Genomic DNA, 14,146 nt, shown 5'->3' on the forward strand with positions numbered 1-14,146 from the left:
ACTGTGGGGCAGTGAAACAGGGGAAGGTTTAAGGAATAAACTGTACTAATTGGCTGGGTCAAAAATTCTGAAATTTTTATGGTGAAAAGGTATATGAGTCTAGTTTCGGATAAAATTTACGGAACTCAATTTGGATCCCTGTAGATCCGGATAAAATTAAATTAGTGACTATGATGCAGAAAAACAGCTTGCTGGAAATTACCCAAACAATGAAATTATGTGTGAATAAATTTATATTATGGTGTAGTTATGTGAGAAATTACTTAATTATCATGTGTTTACTTACTAAGCTATATGCTTATTTGATTTTATTTTTCCCTTGATTAGAGTGACTTCCATCAACTTGGAATTTGGAACGGAGTCAGACAATCATCTACACTATCCTCCACATTTGGGTATTTTGCTACTAGCATTCCGGAAAAATTATGGCATGTATAGACAACTTATGTAATGTGGAATCATCATGTAAATATATGTTATGGTTTGATTTAAAATGTAGTGTTTATTAACGGTTAAATTGTGTGTGTTTATACAACTGAACTTGGTTGGTATATTGAAATGTGTTGTAAATTTGCAGGAGGTTTTAAGCAAAATTGAGCAGAAATGCTGTCGAAATTTAAAAAAAAAAACTTAGTAATACCTCATACTCTGTTCCGAGCCGGAATACGAGTAAGGCGTGTTACATTCAATGCCTTTTGGATGCCCTCAACGTACACGTGCCCGGTCTCTATCTACTTTACTTGTCTCAGCCTCATTCTTAGCATTAACGTGGCTAATCTATAGAATGTTTCTAAGAAAACAACAGAAATTGGCAAATGACGTATATGCCTCAAGATTGAGTTAACCATCTCTACGAGGTTGGTTGTCATCTAACTATACCAAAATCCATCATCGTAACTTAGACTCCACTGCCAATTCTCCATACTACCTAACCATTAACGGAGATGGCAATTTTCTAGTAATGATGTCATCTGAGCTTCAAGTCTCGCGAACCTTTGCCTAAATCTTCGCGGTTCTAACTCGTACCCTATTTACGCATTTTTGAATCAATATTTTTAAACAATTACACCGTTATAAATTTAGAAAAAATAAATTTAAAATTACAAATTTATAAATCTTGGAAAAAATACAAACAAATTCAAAAAATAAAATATGATCAGATCAATTTTGGAACAGTGTTTTTTACCCATTATCACGATTTCTTTATGCTATTTTTTATTCTTATACTCTTTATGGAAGTTTGACACGATGTGTCGAATGCAATAAACGAACCTTCATGAAACCTTCAAACGCCTTATCACAACAAGTAGTCCATTTGATTTGTCCGAGATTAGGCAAATGCTGTCTTTCCTGACAACGTGCCTCTGCATATTTGACAAGAAAAATTCCCAAGACTCGAAGTTCTCACTCTCCACAATGGCAAAAATGATAAGAAGTATATTTCGATTGTCGTCTTGTGCAATCGTAATAAGGAGTATTTGTGTGTATCTACCGTAGAGCCAGGTTTTGTCCACCTGCAACATCGGTTGTAGTAAGGGAAGGCCCTAACACACGGCTCAAACGTCCAAAACAATCGGTGGAAAACTCGTTTCCTAGGTTCTATCTCACCGTCTGGGCCTCTATACGGCAATGTTTACAAATCGCCACCGTTCCCGGTACATACTCCTACATCACAGCTACCCACCCTTGTAGTTCGTTGTATAACACATCAAAGTCACCATATAACTGCTACATCGCCATTTGCTTCGTCCACTATGCCTTCCTGTAGGAAACCTTGTGCTTGAATCGAGCTTGCATATCTGCAATAAGCGTAGATACAGGGATGGTGGGCGAGTCTTTCACCAAGGGGATGATGCAATTGCATATCGTTTTTGCATTCAACTTTTGATGGTCTTGAGACATATGAGCGGCCGTGCATGTATGAGGATATTCTATTTTTCTGATTGTCCACATTTGTGTCCGTTGTACTAATATAGCTCGAATACGCCACTTATAGCCATTTAAGGATTTCCAGCATTCTTCGACATATAAAGATTTCATTGACTTCGTGACTTTGTAGTCGACAGACAACTTCAAGCTATACTACTTTATTGCATGTAAGCAGTCTTTCTTGTTATCGAATTGTTATCCTACGAACAACTCTTCAACTTTCAATTCTTCATCCAGTAGGTAAGTTGACACTAAATCTGGATATTCAGAGAACTCGTGCAAGCGTTGCATCAGGAGGTACATCACTCATGAAGGCCCCTGAATTACTGTGGATAACTATATCGGATCTCGTGTTTCGGCCTAATGGGGATGTACATCTTCACCCTCCACCGGGCTTTCATCGTCTATGTCTTTAAGGATGTCATTCAAATCAGGGTCACTAAAATCTTCACTATTAAACCCTTCATTACCGGACCCTTCATCACCATCTTCTATGGTGGCCAACACCTCTGGATGAATCTTTAGACGATGACACGGGATTGGAATGTTGTACGAACATCCACCGTAGTTTGGATTTTTAGGAGTTTGCAGTGAACCTCCACAACCTGATTAATCTTCCTAGAAGACATTAAGATCAAAATCAATTCTCGAACGCTGGCTTACTAAAATTACAACTTGAACAAGTTCCGGTTCAGCTATCTCCACAAACAACTCAACAGGGGACAATAAATTGTTATCATTGCCTTTAGATCATCATCATCATCTTCAAGCTCCATTTTCGAGAACTTCAGCGGATTTGTTGAAATTGAAAATTTGTAAAACAGTTTCAACATTTGCTTCCCGCAACGGGTAGCTATCTTTTTACTGATCTTCTGTTTCAAATTCGCTAGCAACACAAGCTTGTTGAATCTCATTATGATTTTCTGCCGACTTTGAAATACACAACCTTCTTCAGCTGTATTTATCATTTCACCATCAAAATGAATATAAACAAGCAGAATTTAGAAACTCATCTTCAACAATTTCTACTTCCTCCTCAACAAACAAAACTGAAATTTTTAGTATTGATTTTCAATTGGTAAAACAAACAAAAAAACATTTTTTTTTGAAATTTGGTACAAGAGTGCCGACCATCAGCGTCCCAGCATCCAATTTTTTTTCTCAAATCGAGTACAAGGGTATCAGCTATCGGTGCCCTAACACTTGAAAAAAAATTTCGATCCCCGAAAAAGCTGATGTCGGCCATCTAGTACCCCCAACCCAAATTTTTTTTATCTCGTAAAATGGGTGCCGACCATCAGTGTGTTAGCACAAAAAAAATATTTTTGTGTAAAAGTGGTGCCGGCCACTTACACCCCCCAACCTAATTGTTTTTTCAAATACTGGTATAAATGTATACCAGTATGCTACCGTCTGAAAAAAAATACAAGGATACCGGCCATTAAGTCCCCCAACCCCAAAAGTTAATTTTTTTAAGCTTGACACAATAACAAGGCAATAATTGGGTTAAAAATCAAGCTGGTGCCAACCATTAAGTCCCCCAACCTTCATTTAATGTCATTTGGGTGATTGTTTTTAAACTTGAATCATTTTTATAATTATTTACTTTTTTAAGGCTATTTTAATAAGATAAGCCAGATATGATCTCACTCGGGGTCCTATGATCAATGAAACCATGTCTTTTTTGGTTTATTGGAGAGACTCTTTTTGGTTCTTCTATAAAAGAGCAGCTTGGAAAAGCCATGGAGCATCACAACCATAAATACAATAAAAAACAAAACCTGTTCCAAAAAAAGATAAGAAAAGTTATGGCAGTGGACATGCTTGTAGCGATTCTCTTGATTGTCCTTTATCTGTTTCTTGGCCATTGGTATAGAAACCAAAACTCAGGGGTCAAGGTTTGGCCTATTGTTGGCCTGTTGCCTGCACTTGTTTCCAATGCAGAAGGAATCTTATATTTTTTCACCGACATGCGTAAGTTCTATGGGGGCGCGTTCAAGTTCAAGGGACTCTGGTTTCCAAGCTTGGACTTTGTTATCACCCATCCTATGAACATTCAACCAAATTTTACAAAGAAACCATGAAAACATTCGAGAAAGGTGCAGAATTCAGGGAAATCTTTGAGCCCTTCGGCCAAGGAATTCTCACTTTGGACTCACACGTATGGAAGAGGCAAAGGAAGGTGCTGCAGTCATTAACCAAGAACAACAAGAAGTATGCAGCCTACTTACAAATGCTCGAAGGAAGTCTCATCCTGGTCCTCGAACATTTTCTGAGGCTTGGAACTGAACTGGACCTCAAAGATGTGCTTCACTTACGATTACATAGAGGAGGCTTTGCTTTATAGGAATGTGGTGCCTCAAATGGTTTGGAGATTGCAGAAATGGTTTCAACTTGGTGAGGAAAAAAGCTGAGCAAAGGGTTGGGAATTGTGGATGATTTTGTATACGACTGCATTTCGTCGAGATAAGAGCAGTTAAGGTGATCCGAAGGCCGATGATCAGTTCGACTTGTTGACAGCTTATCTAGTGGAAGACGAATCAGATGTGTGATTTGGGAAAATCAGAAGCATAGGACTCACATGATTTTTCTGGCTCATCACATCACATCCGTCCGTCGAAAACAAGATTTTGGAAGAGATCAAAGCCAATTGTCCAGAAAGTAATGATGGGAAGATGGTGTGCTTCAGTGCAAAAGAGCTGAACAAGTTTGTTTACATACATGCAGCATTGTGCAAGACATTGAGACTGTATCCACCAGTACCTGTGAGCAACAAATCTTCGATCGAAGCAGATGTACTTCCGAGCAGGGATCGTGTGGGACCGAGAACAAGGATTCTTCTATAAGTGTATTCAATGGGAAGAAGCGAAGAAATAGGGGGTGTGCAATGAACATAATCCTCAATAATCTTCCATTATGTTTCAAAACAACAGTTGTGGAGTATTGCTATGTATATACTTCAATTCATCTATAGATGTACTAAAATGGTTATCTTTAGCCAAAATATGTAAGAGTGAGAAAGTTTTCCATCTACTTATAGTATATATATATATAATCCCTCTCAGACAATGTGAAATGCCCTATATTGGCAACTACTACACAACGAAGTGCATTTATATTTTACAGCAAATAGGACTAACTATTTGAATCATGAGAAAACCTTGATTTACTCTGAACCTGAGTTTCAGTGAAAGCCGTAAAGAACCTTCCGGGGATCCAACTGTCCGCTGCAATAACTAGAGGAGACTGTGGAGATCTCTTGTCGGCCTTTCCATTCTTCAAATGGTTTCAAGATGATCGGGGTTTCTATAACAGCAGAATCTACACATAGCATGGATTGATAATCCTCATCCCCTAAATCTTGCAGAGCCTTAGCCTTTTTATCCCATGGATTCCATACAACTGCACACAAAGTGAATGTTTAGATTCTTGGAAAGAATCAAGGATTACAAAAGCAAAGTAACTTAAGAAATTTGAATGAACCTGCATCCGGCATCCCATCCTTCCACAGTTCGAATGTCCTCTTCTTCTCGTGGTCAATGATGGCAATCTTTGTTGGGGTGCTCAAATATACTCTTTCAAACTAAAGCATAATAATTATATGTTTTTAGTTATGGTTTTAAGGCTTTACACATGCATATGAAAATACGAGAGGACTACCTCGCCATCAAAAGTGATTGCATCAGCTTGCTCAGTGAACCTTTGTCTGTTATTCAAATTGTCAAAGTAATCGAGCGTCTCCAAGCCCTCCACACGCACTTCACTGCAAATTTAACAGAGTTTTCCGACTCTTCTAAGCAAAGAATATGGAACTTCTTCCTCAATCATCAATGCATAATGCATAAGCAAAATAAAGCAAAAAAATGAGCAAAGCTGTCCTGATATGTCATCACTACAGTTCATGTTTGAATTTATATCGATTAGGGCAGTTCAACATTTAAAACCTTCTGGCCATTATTGCATGAAAAAGAAGAAACAGCGGTCAAAAAATCATGGCTCCAACCTGATGTCAGAGACAGAAAAATAGTTGCAGAGTGTGAACATGAAAGAGAAGGTCTTGTTATCCGTATTCCTCACACGAGGGATCAACGTCAGCCTGCCAGCACTGAGAGTTACACGAAGACGCAATTCGAAGCTGCAAAATTGCAGGGTGATCAACATTCATCAGTGCATACATGAAGTCTGCTTTTCCACGTTTAATCTCAAAAGAACACAGGATACACAAGCATACCAACGGGGCCAGATCTTTAGATCCTCTTCTGTAGACTTCAATATAAGATCCACCGATGACTGGTTGTTAGCAGGAGGCAAAGGCGAAGGATCACTGTCCAGTGACCACATTCGGTTCCGTGCAAACCCATGCTGCTCCAGTGAACCAAGATTTCCGAACTGCAACAACCAGCAATAAAATAAAGAACATACACCCTACCCTACCCTCAAGAATGTCTCTAAGCTTAAGGTTCTCCCAACTCCGTGGTATATACTAACCTGAGGAAAGCAGATGGGTATACCTCCCCTGATGGCTCTAGGTGGCTTCCAATTTGCCTAGGGATCACAGGAAAAACAGGTAAATACAAAGACAACACCAGCATTTTAAGATCGAAAAACATATAGAATAAAAGAAGAATTAATTCACCTTGCTGCTCATAAAAAGCAGTTCTTCCCTTCTTTCGTTCTTCCATGAAACAACTTGTCCACCATAGAGTAGCACCTGAAACTCTTTTATGTCAATTTTGAAGCACCCTTTATGTACTAATCTGATAGAAAATTCCAGTAGCAAAGAAAAGGGAGAAAATGGTTAACATATTTGATAAACACATCCACACACACACATACATCTTTCGAAATGTTATCAACTTTTATCCATCAATTCAAGAGTTATAATCATAGCAGCAACCCCATTATTTGATAATCAGATTCAATCTAAACTGTTTAATTATGTAAACTTTAAAATAAAAAAGGACTTGAGCTTTAAAACAATATATTTATCTCAAAGTAAAATTATATCTGATAACCATATTCACCGTTAAAATATCAATCTCCCCTACTTTTCACTCTATTGCTTCAGATTCACCTGGCCATTTCCTTTTTCACTGCAAATTTCTCTAAATTTCTTGTTGATAAAAATTCAGGGAAAAGAAGGCAAAACAAACCTCAGCAGATGAACCGGTTGGTTCAGTGAGTATAATTCTGGGCAATCCATCAACATCATGAACTAGATTCATTGGCATAGCTTTTGGCCTTAATCTGGCCCTTATGCTACTTGAAAATGGATTTACTTTCCCTTTCCTCCACTCCAGCTACACCATAAGCATAAAAAAAAAAAAGCCCCAGTAAAACAAACATGCAAACAAACAAGAAAAGCAGGAAAATTTTCACATCAAGATTTCATATTTGAATAAAAGAACAAGTTAACACGACAAACCCACATTAGATAAACAAAAATTACAACTTACATTTACAGTTGTGAATGTGATGATAAGGAATATATATATTTAATGAATAAAAAGAAAAGAAATAGAAGATTTTGGTAGTAATATCAGTTTCGACTATGAAGAACACCCAACTTTTCACCAACTCCCAAGTTGGAGAGAAAGCTGTGAAATAAGGAAGTAAAGAATATTAAAAATTGAATATGAATGAAGAATACATGTGTCTAGAAGAGAGAAAAAGAAAAAGAAGAGGAAGTTATGGTGAAATGAATGAAGGATATCCAAAGAAAACACATCAAATGTTAACTATTTGTAATGCTTTTTGTCATTGGATACTCTGTCTTCCTTCTCTGTCTGTCTCTTTCATTGTACATCTGATGTTGTGTGTTTTGTCTTTGATTTTTTCTCTTTACTTCGTCTTTCTTTCACTTTGCCATGTCTATTCTCAACCAATTTTTATTTCACTACATCAATATTTCTTGCTCTTAACTACCCTTATTATCCAAATTTGATGTCAATCAAGATTTCATAATAATTTTGAATTTAATTGTGATTTAATATCATTCAAAATTTTTATTTTAATGATCATTTTTTCATTAATTTTAAATATTTATTACCTTTCTCAAACTCTTAAAAAAAATGTGTTTAAAGGCATTCAAAGAATTTTTTTTTAAAGTTGCTTAATTGATTTTTAAAATAAATTCCTAAATATTTTTTGTTTAGATGCTTTTATTTTTATATGTTAAATTTAAAAATAGTATACTAAATCAGAGGTGCTTAACCATTGAAGAGGAAGAATCTCAATCTCAGAGGATTAGGTTCATTGAAGTTTGACACGTACATCAGTGATCTTTTAAGGAAAATTTTAAAATAATCAACGGTTCTAATTGGTTTATTGAAATCTAAATTTTGTCTGTTTTCATTATTAGTGATGGGAAAATATTGAGTCCACGTCATTCACACCCCTAATGAAAATGTTCAAATTGTAAAAATTTCCCCTTCATTTTAAATTTTTACTTGGAGGGCCCATACCCTTTTATATTATATTTCTTGGTTACTCTTCCAATATTTTATCGTTTATTTTCAAATTTTCTAATCGACATAAATACTGAAAAATTGTTGAAATATTTTTTAAATAAGTCTTATGTTTTTACAAATTTTACTATAAATAAAATTACATTAAAAGATTTACAAACTGGCCTAGAGATCTTCATTTTACTATTACTTTTTATATTATTATATTTTAATTTAGTTATTTTTAGTTAATGTATTTTTCGAATTTTAAAATTTTAATTCTAATCAAATTTTAGTCTTAATGAATTTAATGATTATCACTGAAATTTTAAATTTTGAAAAAATATAAAAAATAAAAATAATTAAATTAAATTCACGTATAATACCTAAATAATTTAATTATTATCAAGATTAAAATTTAAAAAACAAAAAAGGGTAAGATGGTGTTAGGAATAGGGTAGGTAGGTAAGAGAGATAAGGGGTAGGCAAATTGCAAGCAAACAAACAAATCTATTGTAAGGCTTAGGTATTCTTTTCAAACTTTCGGTGTATTTCTCATTTCATCCAATCTAATCTTAACCCTACCTTACATCATTTTCACTCTTTTAATATTTCATATCAATCCTTAACTCCTATATTTTATATAATAATATATTATAAAATATTTTTAAAAAAAATATTTTTAAATATGCATTACCATCTTATTATAAAATTATACCATGTTGATATTAAAATTTATCATATATCCAATTTGTCCTCTCCTTACCTTAGGAGGAGTAAGGGGCGATGCTTGAGACATGCCGTCCAGTATCCCTCATTTTTTTGATCCCAACATTTCCCGTGGACATTGCTAGGGTTCCACGACCAATCCACGGAGGACCTAAGCTACCATATTGTTCGAATCGAAAGCCCCTAATTCATTACGAGGCTTCCAACTCCCGCCCAACTCAAAGCCAACACTGTAGAATCCATTCAAGCTAGCATAAGCAATAATAGTGGAACACTTTTCGGAGGGTAATGTATCTGGTAGGGGGTGATATCGATTCAGTTCGATTGAGTTTTTTAAATTTTTAAAATTTTTAAAATTATTCATTATAAATTCGTTTGGTTTGATTTTTGATTTTTTCAAATAAATTTTTGATTTTGATATTTTTAGATTTATTTTGATAAAGTATTTTTTTATTGCTTTTAAACATTATTTGACAAAATTTCAATATCTTTTCTATAAATATTTCTAAAAATCAATAATTCTTTTAACAACTTTTAAATTACTTTCACTATTTTAAATATAAAACATTTATTTTTATATCATAATAAATTAAAATTTATTATATATTAAATAAAAAATAGAATTTGGTTCAATTTAAGGTAATCCCAATTTTTGAACTTACATTCCATAAACCGTCAAAAGACTTCGATTTGGGTTGATTTTCGGTTTGGTCGATTTTTTTGCTCACCCATAATCCCGGGGCACAACAACAAACCCCTCTCCTGTAGATCAATTAACACTAGAAATTTTATCACATGCGTATATGTGTGAAAATCAAGAATTTAGAATACAGATATGTGTTTGAAAATAACATACAATAAATAATAAAACATATATTTGAAGCTAATTAATAATGACACATAAAATATGTATAATATTAAAATAAAAATAATTAGATTAAATTGTGACACTAACTTAATTAATAACATTATTAATACTAGAAATTTTATCACACGCTATGCATGTGTAAACTACATACTTAGAACACATATGTTAGTTTAAAAATAACATATAATAGTGTACACAAATTTTGAATTGAATATTGACTTTAAAGATTTGGAGTCAAATTTTATTTATGAACTTTGAAAAAAGTTACGATTTTTTAATATAAAAGAAACTCTAATTTTTTTCTCCGATTTAACTTTGATCTAAGGATCATTTAAACTTGATCTAGGAATGATGTGGTTTACTTCAAGGGTTCTTGAGACTTGATCTTCAAGTTAAGTTTGGCGAGAATTTGATTTGATTTGAATTTAAGAGTAATCAAACTTTATCTTAAAAATAAGTTTGGAGAGAGTTTGGATCCAAGGGTCATCTAAACTTGATTTTGGATGATTATGTCTGCTTCAATTATCATGATGACTTATTCTTGAAACACGATTTGGTCTCTCTTCTTTAGGTGAACAAAGACAACTTTTCTTTAAAACTGATATTGTATTTATCAAAATTTCCTCAAAATTTTTTATAAAGAACTTCTAGACTTTTTGAACTCGTAGAACCAATGCCGTTGCTTCCAAATATAATAACAAGCTGACGCGAAACAACTCTTCCGATTTGTGTCCATTATTATTCTAAGTATTAACAAATATTTTTTATTAATATTAATATATTTTTATAATTAAAAATAAATATTTAAATATTTAAATAAAAGTAAAGTGGAGCCAAGGTGATCTCTTACCCAAGATCCGATTGGGCGACCCATGGACAGTTTTAATAGCTTATATGGCAACTCCTCTGTTGGTCCTCTCGGATGAGCCTTTAGCAGTGATATTTGGGCTTCAAAAACACATGTATTGACTTAGAATGGCTGAAAACAGCCCAATTCCTCTGCAAAAACCTTCGCCCAATTCTTCTGCAGGAATGAATCCCTTGGCTTAAAACAAAGGGCAAAGGACTTTGGAAGCTGTCAAGAATAGAGCAGAAAACCAGACACGATGAAAGAAGAACAAAGCAGAAAGCGGAGAAGGGGGAAACACAAGAAACCCCAAAAAACCCAACCATCTTTGCTACCTAAACACTCAACAAAGCTTCACAAAAAGACCCATCAACAAAAAAACCCTGCCCATCAATCTTCTTCTTCTTCTTCTTCCTTAAAATCCTCTAGTTTTCTTGACAAGGTTACTTCTATATGTATTCGCATATATTTAAATATATATCTGATATTGGATTTATTTTTATGGGATTTATTTCAATATGCAGATGAAAGCAAGGCTAGCTGGTGGGCATTTTAGGATGATCAATGAAAAGCTTTACACTTGCACGTATGTTCTCTTTCTTTTCACTTCTCTTCTATTTGAATTTAGTTGCGTATTGGTTTTGCTCAAGTCCAAAGGAGGAAAAGAGAGAAGTTTTGTTTCTTTGCCTTATGTACAAGCGGTGCTTTATTTTTGTTTTTAGTTAATTTTTAATTGAAGTTGTAGCTTTTCGACTTAGTACTGCAAATTCAGCTTCGTTTCTTGTGTTTTCTTAGTGGTAAAGAAGCACTGGACTATTTCAAGGAAGACCCAGAATTGTTTGACATGGTAAGCTTTAAAATTATTCCTATTCTTCTATTTAGCTTCTGTATGATATTCAATTGCATTCCATGAAATTACATGTCTTTTTTTTTTTATATATTTTCTTGTGATAACTATTTGCTTCTGAAATTGAATCCTTAGACAGCTTACAACTCAGCTGCAATGACTTCTAGTAGGATCTTTGCATTGAATTCGTTTGTTATGCTTGTGCTAGGCCAAATAGGTGTTGAACTATTATTGTTATGTAACCATGTTGATGCATCTAAACTGCCTTTTGTTTCCTTGTCATTCATGGTTCATGAATGGTAGTTCTAAGTTCGAACTGATGTTCTTAAGTCTGATATTGAAGCTGCATTCTGGACTTATACATTCTGCTCACTTGGCCAGTACCATGCAGGATATCAAGAGCAAATGTCACATTGGCCTGAGCTGCCAGTCAATATAATCATAAAATGGCTGAAGGAACGTAGTTCTTCTTTGATCGTAGCTGATTTTGGATGTGGTGAGAATTTGGTTAACTGGATTTTGCCTTTGTGTATTGCAATGATAATTTCTTGAACTCATATCCATTATAAATGTTTAACTACATCCGTTATATCTTGTTTTGGCTCTTCTTCCATTGTCATCCTGCTCAATTTTATCACAGGCGACGCACGCCTTGCAAAAAATGTGAAGAATAAAGTTTTCTCGATCGATCTCGTCTCAAACGATCCTTCAGTAATTTCTTGTGATATGTCAAACGTAAGCCCCTCCTTCATCCTTTATACAAGCTTGTTATGATCATTGCATGAGTCCTTGCTGTCATCACTGAGTGTTATTACTTAATTTTGATCCATCAGTAGGTATACTGCATATGCTATCAGTTATATAGGATCTGTAGAGAAAACTACTGTCTGCCTGCAACTATAAGTTGCCTGATTCAAAATTGGTTCCATAGGATACCATACAACCAAATACCTAGTTTAATTACCTTTTAAAACAAAAGGAAACACGACAAGCAGATGGTTCCGTTTATAGGTTTCATTTTCGACAATGAATGCAAGCTGTTATATATGGATCGAAGATAAGAGTTTAAGAATCTCTGCCTCTCTACATGTGCACATATGTGTCCAAATGTTTGAGAACACAAAGTATTGGGTGCTTCCAATGTAGTAATTGATTGTTTTTTGAAATTTTCTGGCAGACACCACTTCGTCCTTCATCGGTAGATGTTGCTGTCTTTTGCCTTTCATTGATGGGGACGAACTATGCTAGTTACCTTAAAGAAGCATGTAGAGTTCTTAAGCCAAGGTTTGCTGAGCTTTAATATATTGTTTAATGTTTGTTGTTACCCTTTTTTTAATGAGTTTTTCGTTAATTAACCCACTTGTTTTGGTTCTTCACAGTGGTTGGCTTTTGATAGCAGAGGTAAAGAGCAGATTTGATCCAAATAATGGAGGAGCAGACCCAAATATGTTTTCAAAAGCTGTTTGTGAGATGGGATTTACTTCAGCATTGAAGGTTATTATCTTTCTTTTATCGGTTAATGTGTAAAATCAACCCTAAAATTATACGCCCTTTCACAATTTGGTCAAACTAGCCTAATGGACTAAATTGACTAATACTAAGATGGCATTAATATTTAAAATATATATATAAATTTGGCTTGAGAATGGCAATTTGATATTGGTTTTATCACATAACATTAGCATTTTATATAACCGCTCTATTGGAGTAATCGAATACAAGGTTTGGTACCTAATTGTGATTTTATGTAACTTACATATGGACCCTTTTATTTACATCAAAGCATACCATTTATCCTTAGCTAACTCATTCAATTCAACCCTATTTGCAGGATTTCTCAAATAAGATGTTTGTTCTATTATACTTCAAGAAAAAGGTTAGTGACTTTTTTTTCTCTCTTTATTGTGTTGTTCCGACTTTCCATTTTTATTGAAGTACTCGTGTTTGACCTCTGTGTCCGACACATTTTAGATATGGGTATGAGATTTGACCTTCCGAGGATCCTTCAAATGCATGTAAAAAACTTACCAAACACATACCACTATTTGACATTTGCACCAGATTTCGAGTAAACAAAGCTGATATGGGATGGCATGGCAAGAATTATATGTAGTTCCATTCATATCCATTGTTCCTTAACCTCTGTTCATATTTTCCATTGTAGGAAAACAAAAGTTCAAATGGGAGAGAAATTGAATGGCCAGAGTTGAAGCCTTGTATATACAAGCGTCGTTGAGATTAACCTATTCTTTTATTTGCTTTGATAAGTCAAGCTTGTTGTCAATCATAGATCCACATTAATGTAATGTTAGGCCACATTTTAGCAACTGTTTTTGTTCATTGTTATCATTTTTATTTGAGACGATCAAAGAACAAGGTATGATCATTTCATGACTATGAGTTTTGGCAGTTTTAGCTATGTTGCCTGGATTTTTTTTCTTGAAATATCTATTTAAATATGAATATAGCTTTTAATCATT

The 14,146-nt window shown here is 34.3% G+C and overlaps 2 protein-coding genes and 1 long non-coding RNA gene across 4 annotated transcripts; 1 reads left to right on the forward strand and 2 right to left on the reverse strand.

The window, feature by feature from the left end:
- Nucleotides 1–4,937: 4,937 nt before the first annotated feature.
- LOC107926065 (putative glucose-6-phosphate 1-epimerase) lies at nt 4,938–7,828 on the reverse strand. Of its 2 annotated transcripts, none has more exons than XM_016856847.2 (9): nt 7,386–7,828; nt 7,083–7,229; nt 6,566–6,640; nt 6,418–6,474; nt 6,161–6,318; nt 5,933–6,064; nt 5,590–5,692; nt 5,413–5,512; nt 4,938–5,331 (listed from the first exon to the last, which is right to left on the reverse strand). In XM_016856847.2, exons 2-9 carry the CDS (start codon nt 7,158–7,160, stop codon nt 5,114–5,116), a joined length of 921 nt encoding a protein of 306 aa, XP_016712336.1. In that variant the 5' UTR covers nt 7,161–7,229; nt 7,386–7,828; the 3' UTR covers nt 4,938–5,113. The 2 variants fall into 2 exon arrangements, with proteins under 2 accessions (XP_016712336.1, XP_016712335.1); XM_016856846.2 differs by having other exon boundaries at nt 6,566–6,686; nt 7,386–7,803.
- A 1,308-nt stretch (nt 7,829–9,136) lies between these two features.
- Nucleotides 9,137–10,958, reverse strand: LOC121216316 (uncharacterized). The gene is made up of 3 exons (XR_005912482.1): nt 10,823–10,958; nt 9,767–9,866; nt 9,137–9,334 (listed from the first exon to the last, which is right to left on the reverse strand). It is a non-coding gene; the product is annotated as an uncharacterized lncRNA (long non-coding RNA).
- Nucleotides 10,889–14,063, forward strand: LOC107926066 (ribosomal RNA-processing protein 8). The gene is made up of 9 exons (XM_016856849.2): nt 10,889–11,261; nt 11,344–11,405; nt 11,615–11,666; nt 12,048–12,162; nt 12,307–12,401; nt 12,844–12,950; nt 13,046–13,160; nt 13,498–13,542; nt 13,831–14,063. Exons 1-9 carry the CDS (start codon nt 11,079–11,081, stop codon nt 13,900–13,902), a joined length of 846 nt encoding a protein of 281 aa, XP_016712338.2. The 5' UTR covers nt 10,889–11,078; the 3' UTR covers nt 13,903–14,063.
- The last annotated feature ends 83 nt before the right edge of the window (nt 14,064–14,146 follow it).

Source organism: Gossypium hirsutum, chromosome D04 (assembly GCF_007990345.1).
Source record: "Gossypium hirsutum isolate 1008001.06 chromosome D04, Gossypium_hirsutum_v2.1, whole genome shotgun sequence".
In the NCBI taxonomy this organism is placed as follows: domain Eukaryota; kingdom Viridiplantae; phylum Streptophyta; class Magnoliopsida; order Malvales; family Malvaceae; genus Gossypium; species Gossypium hirsutum.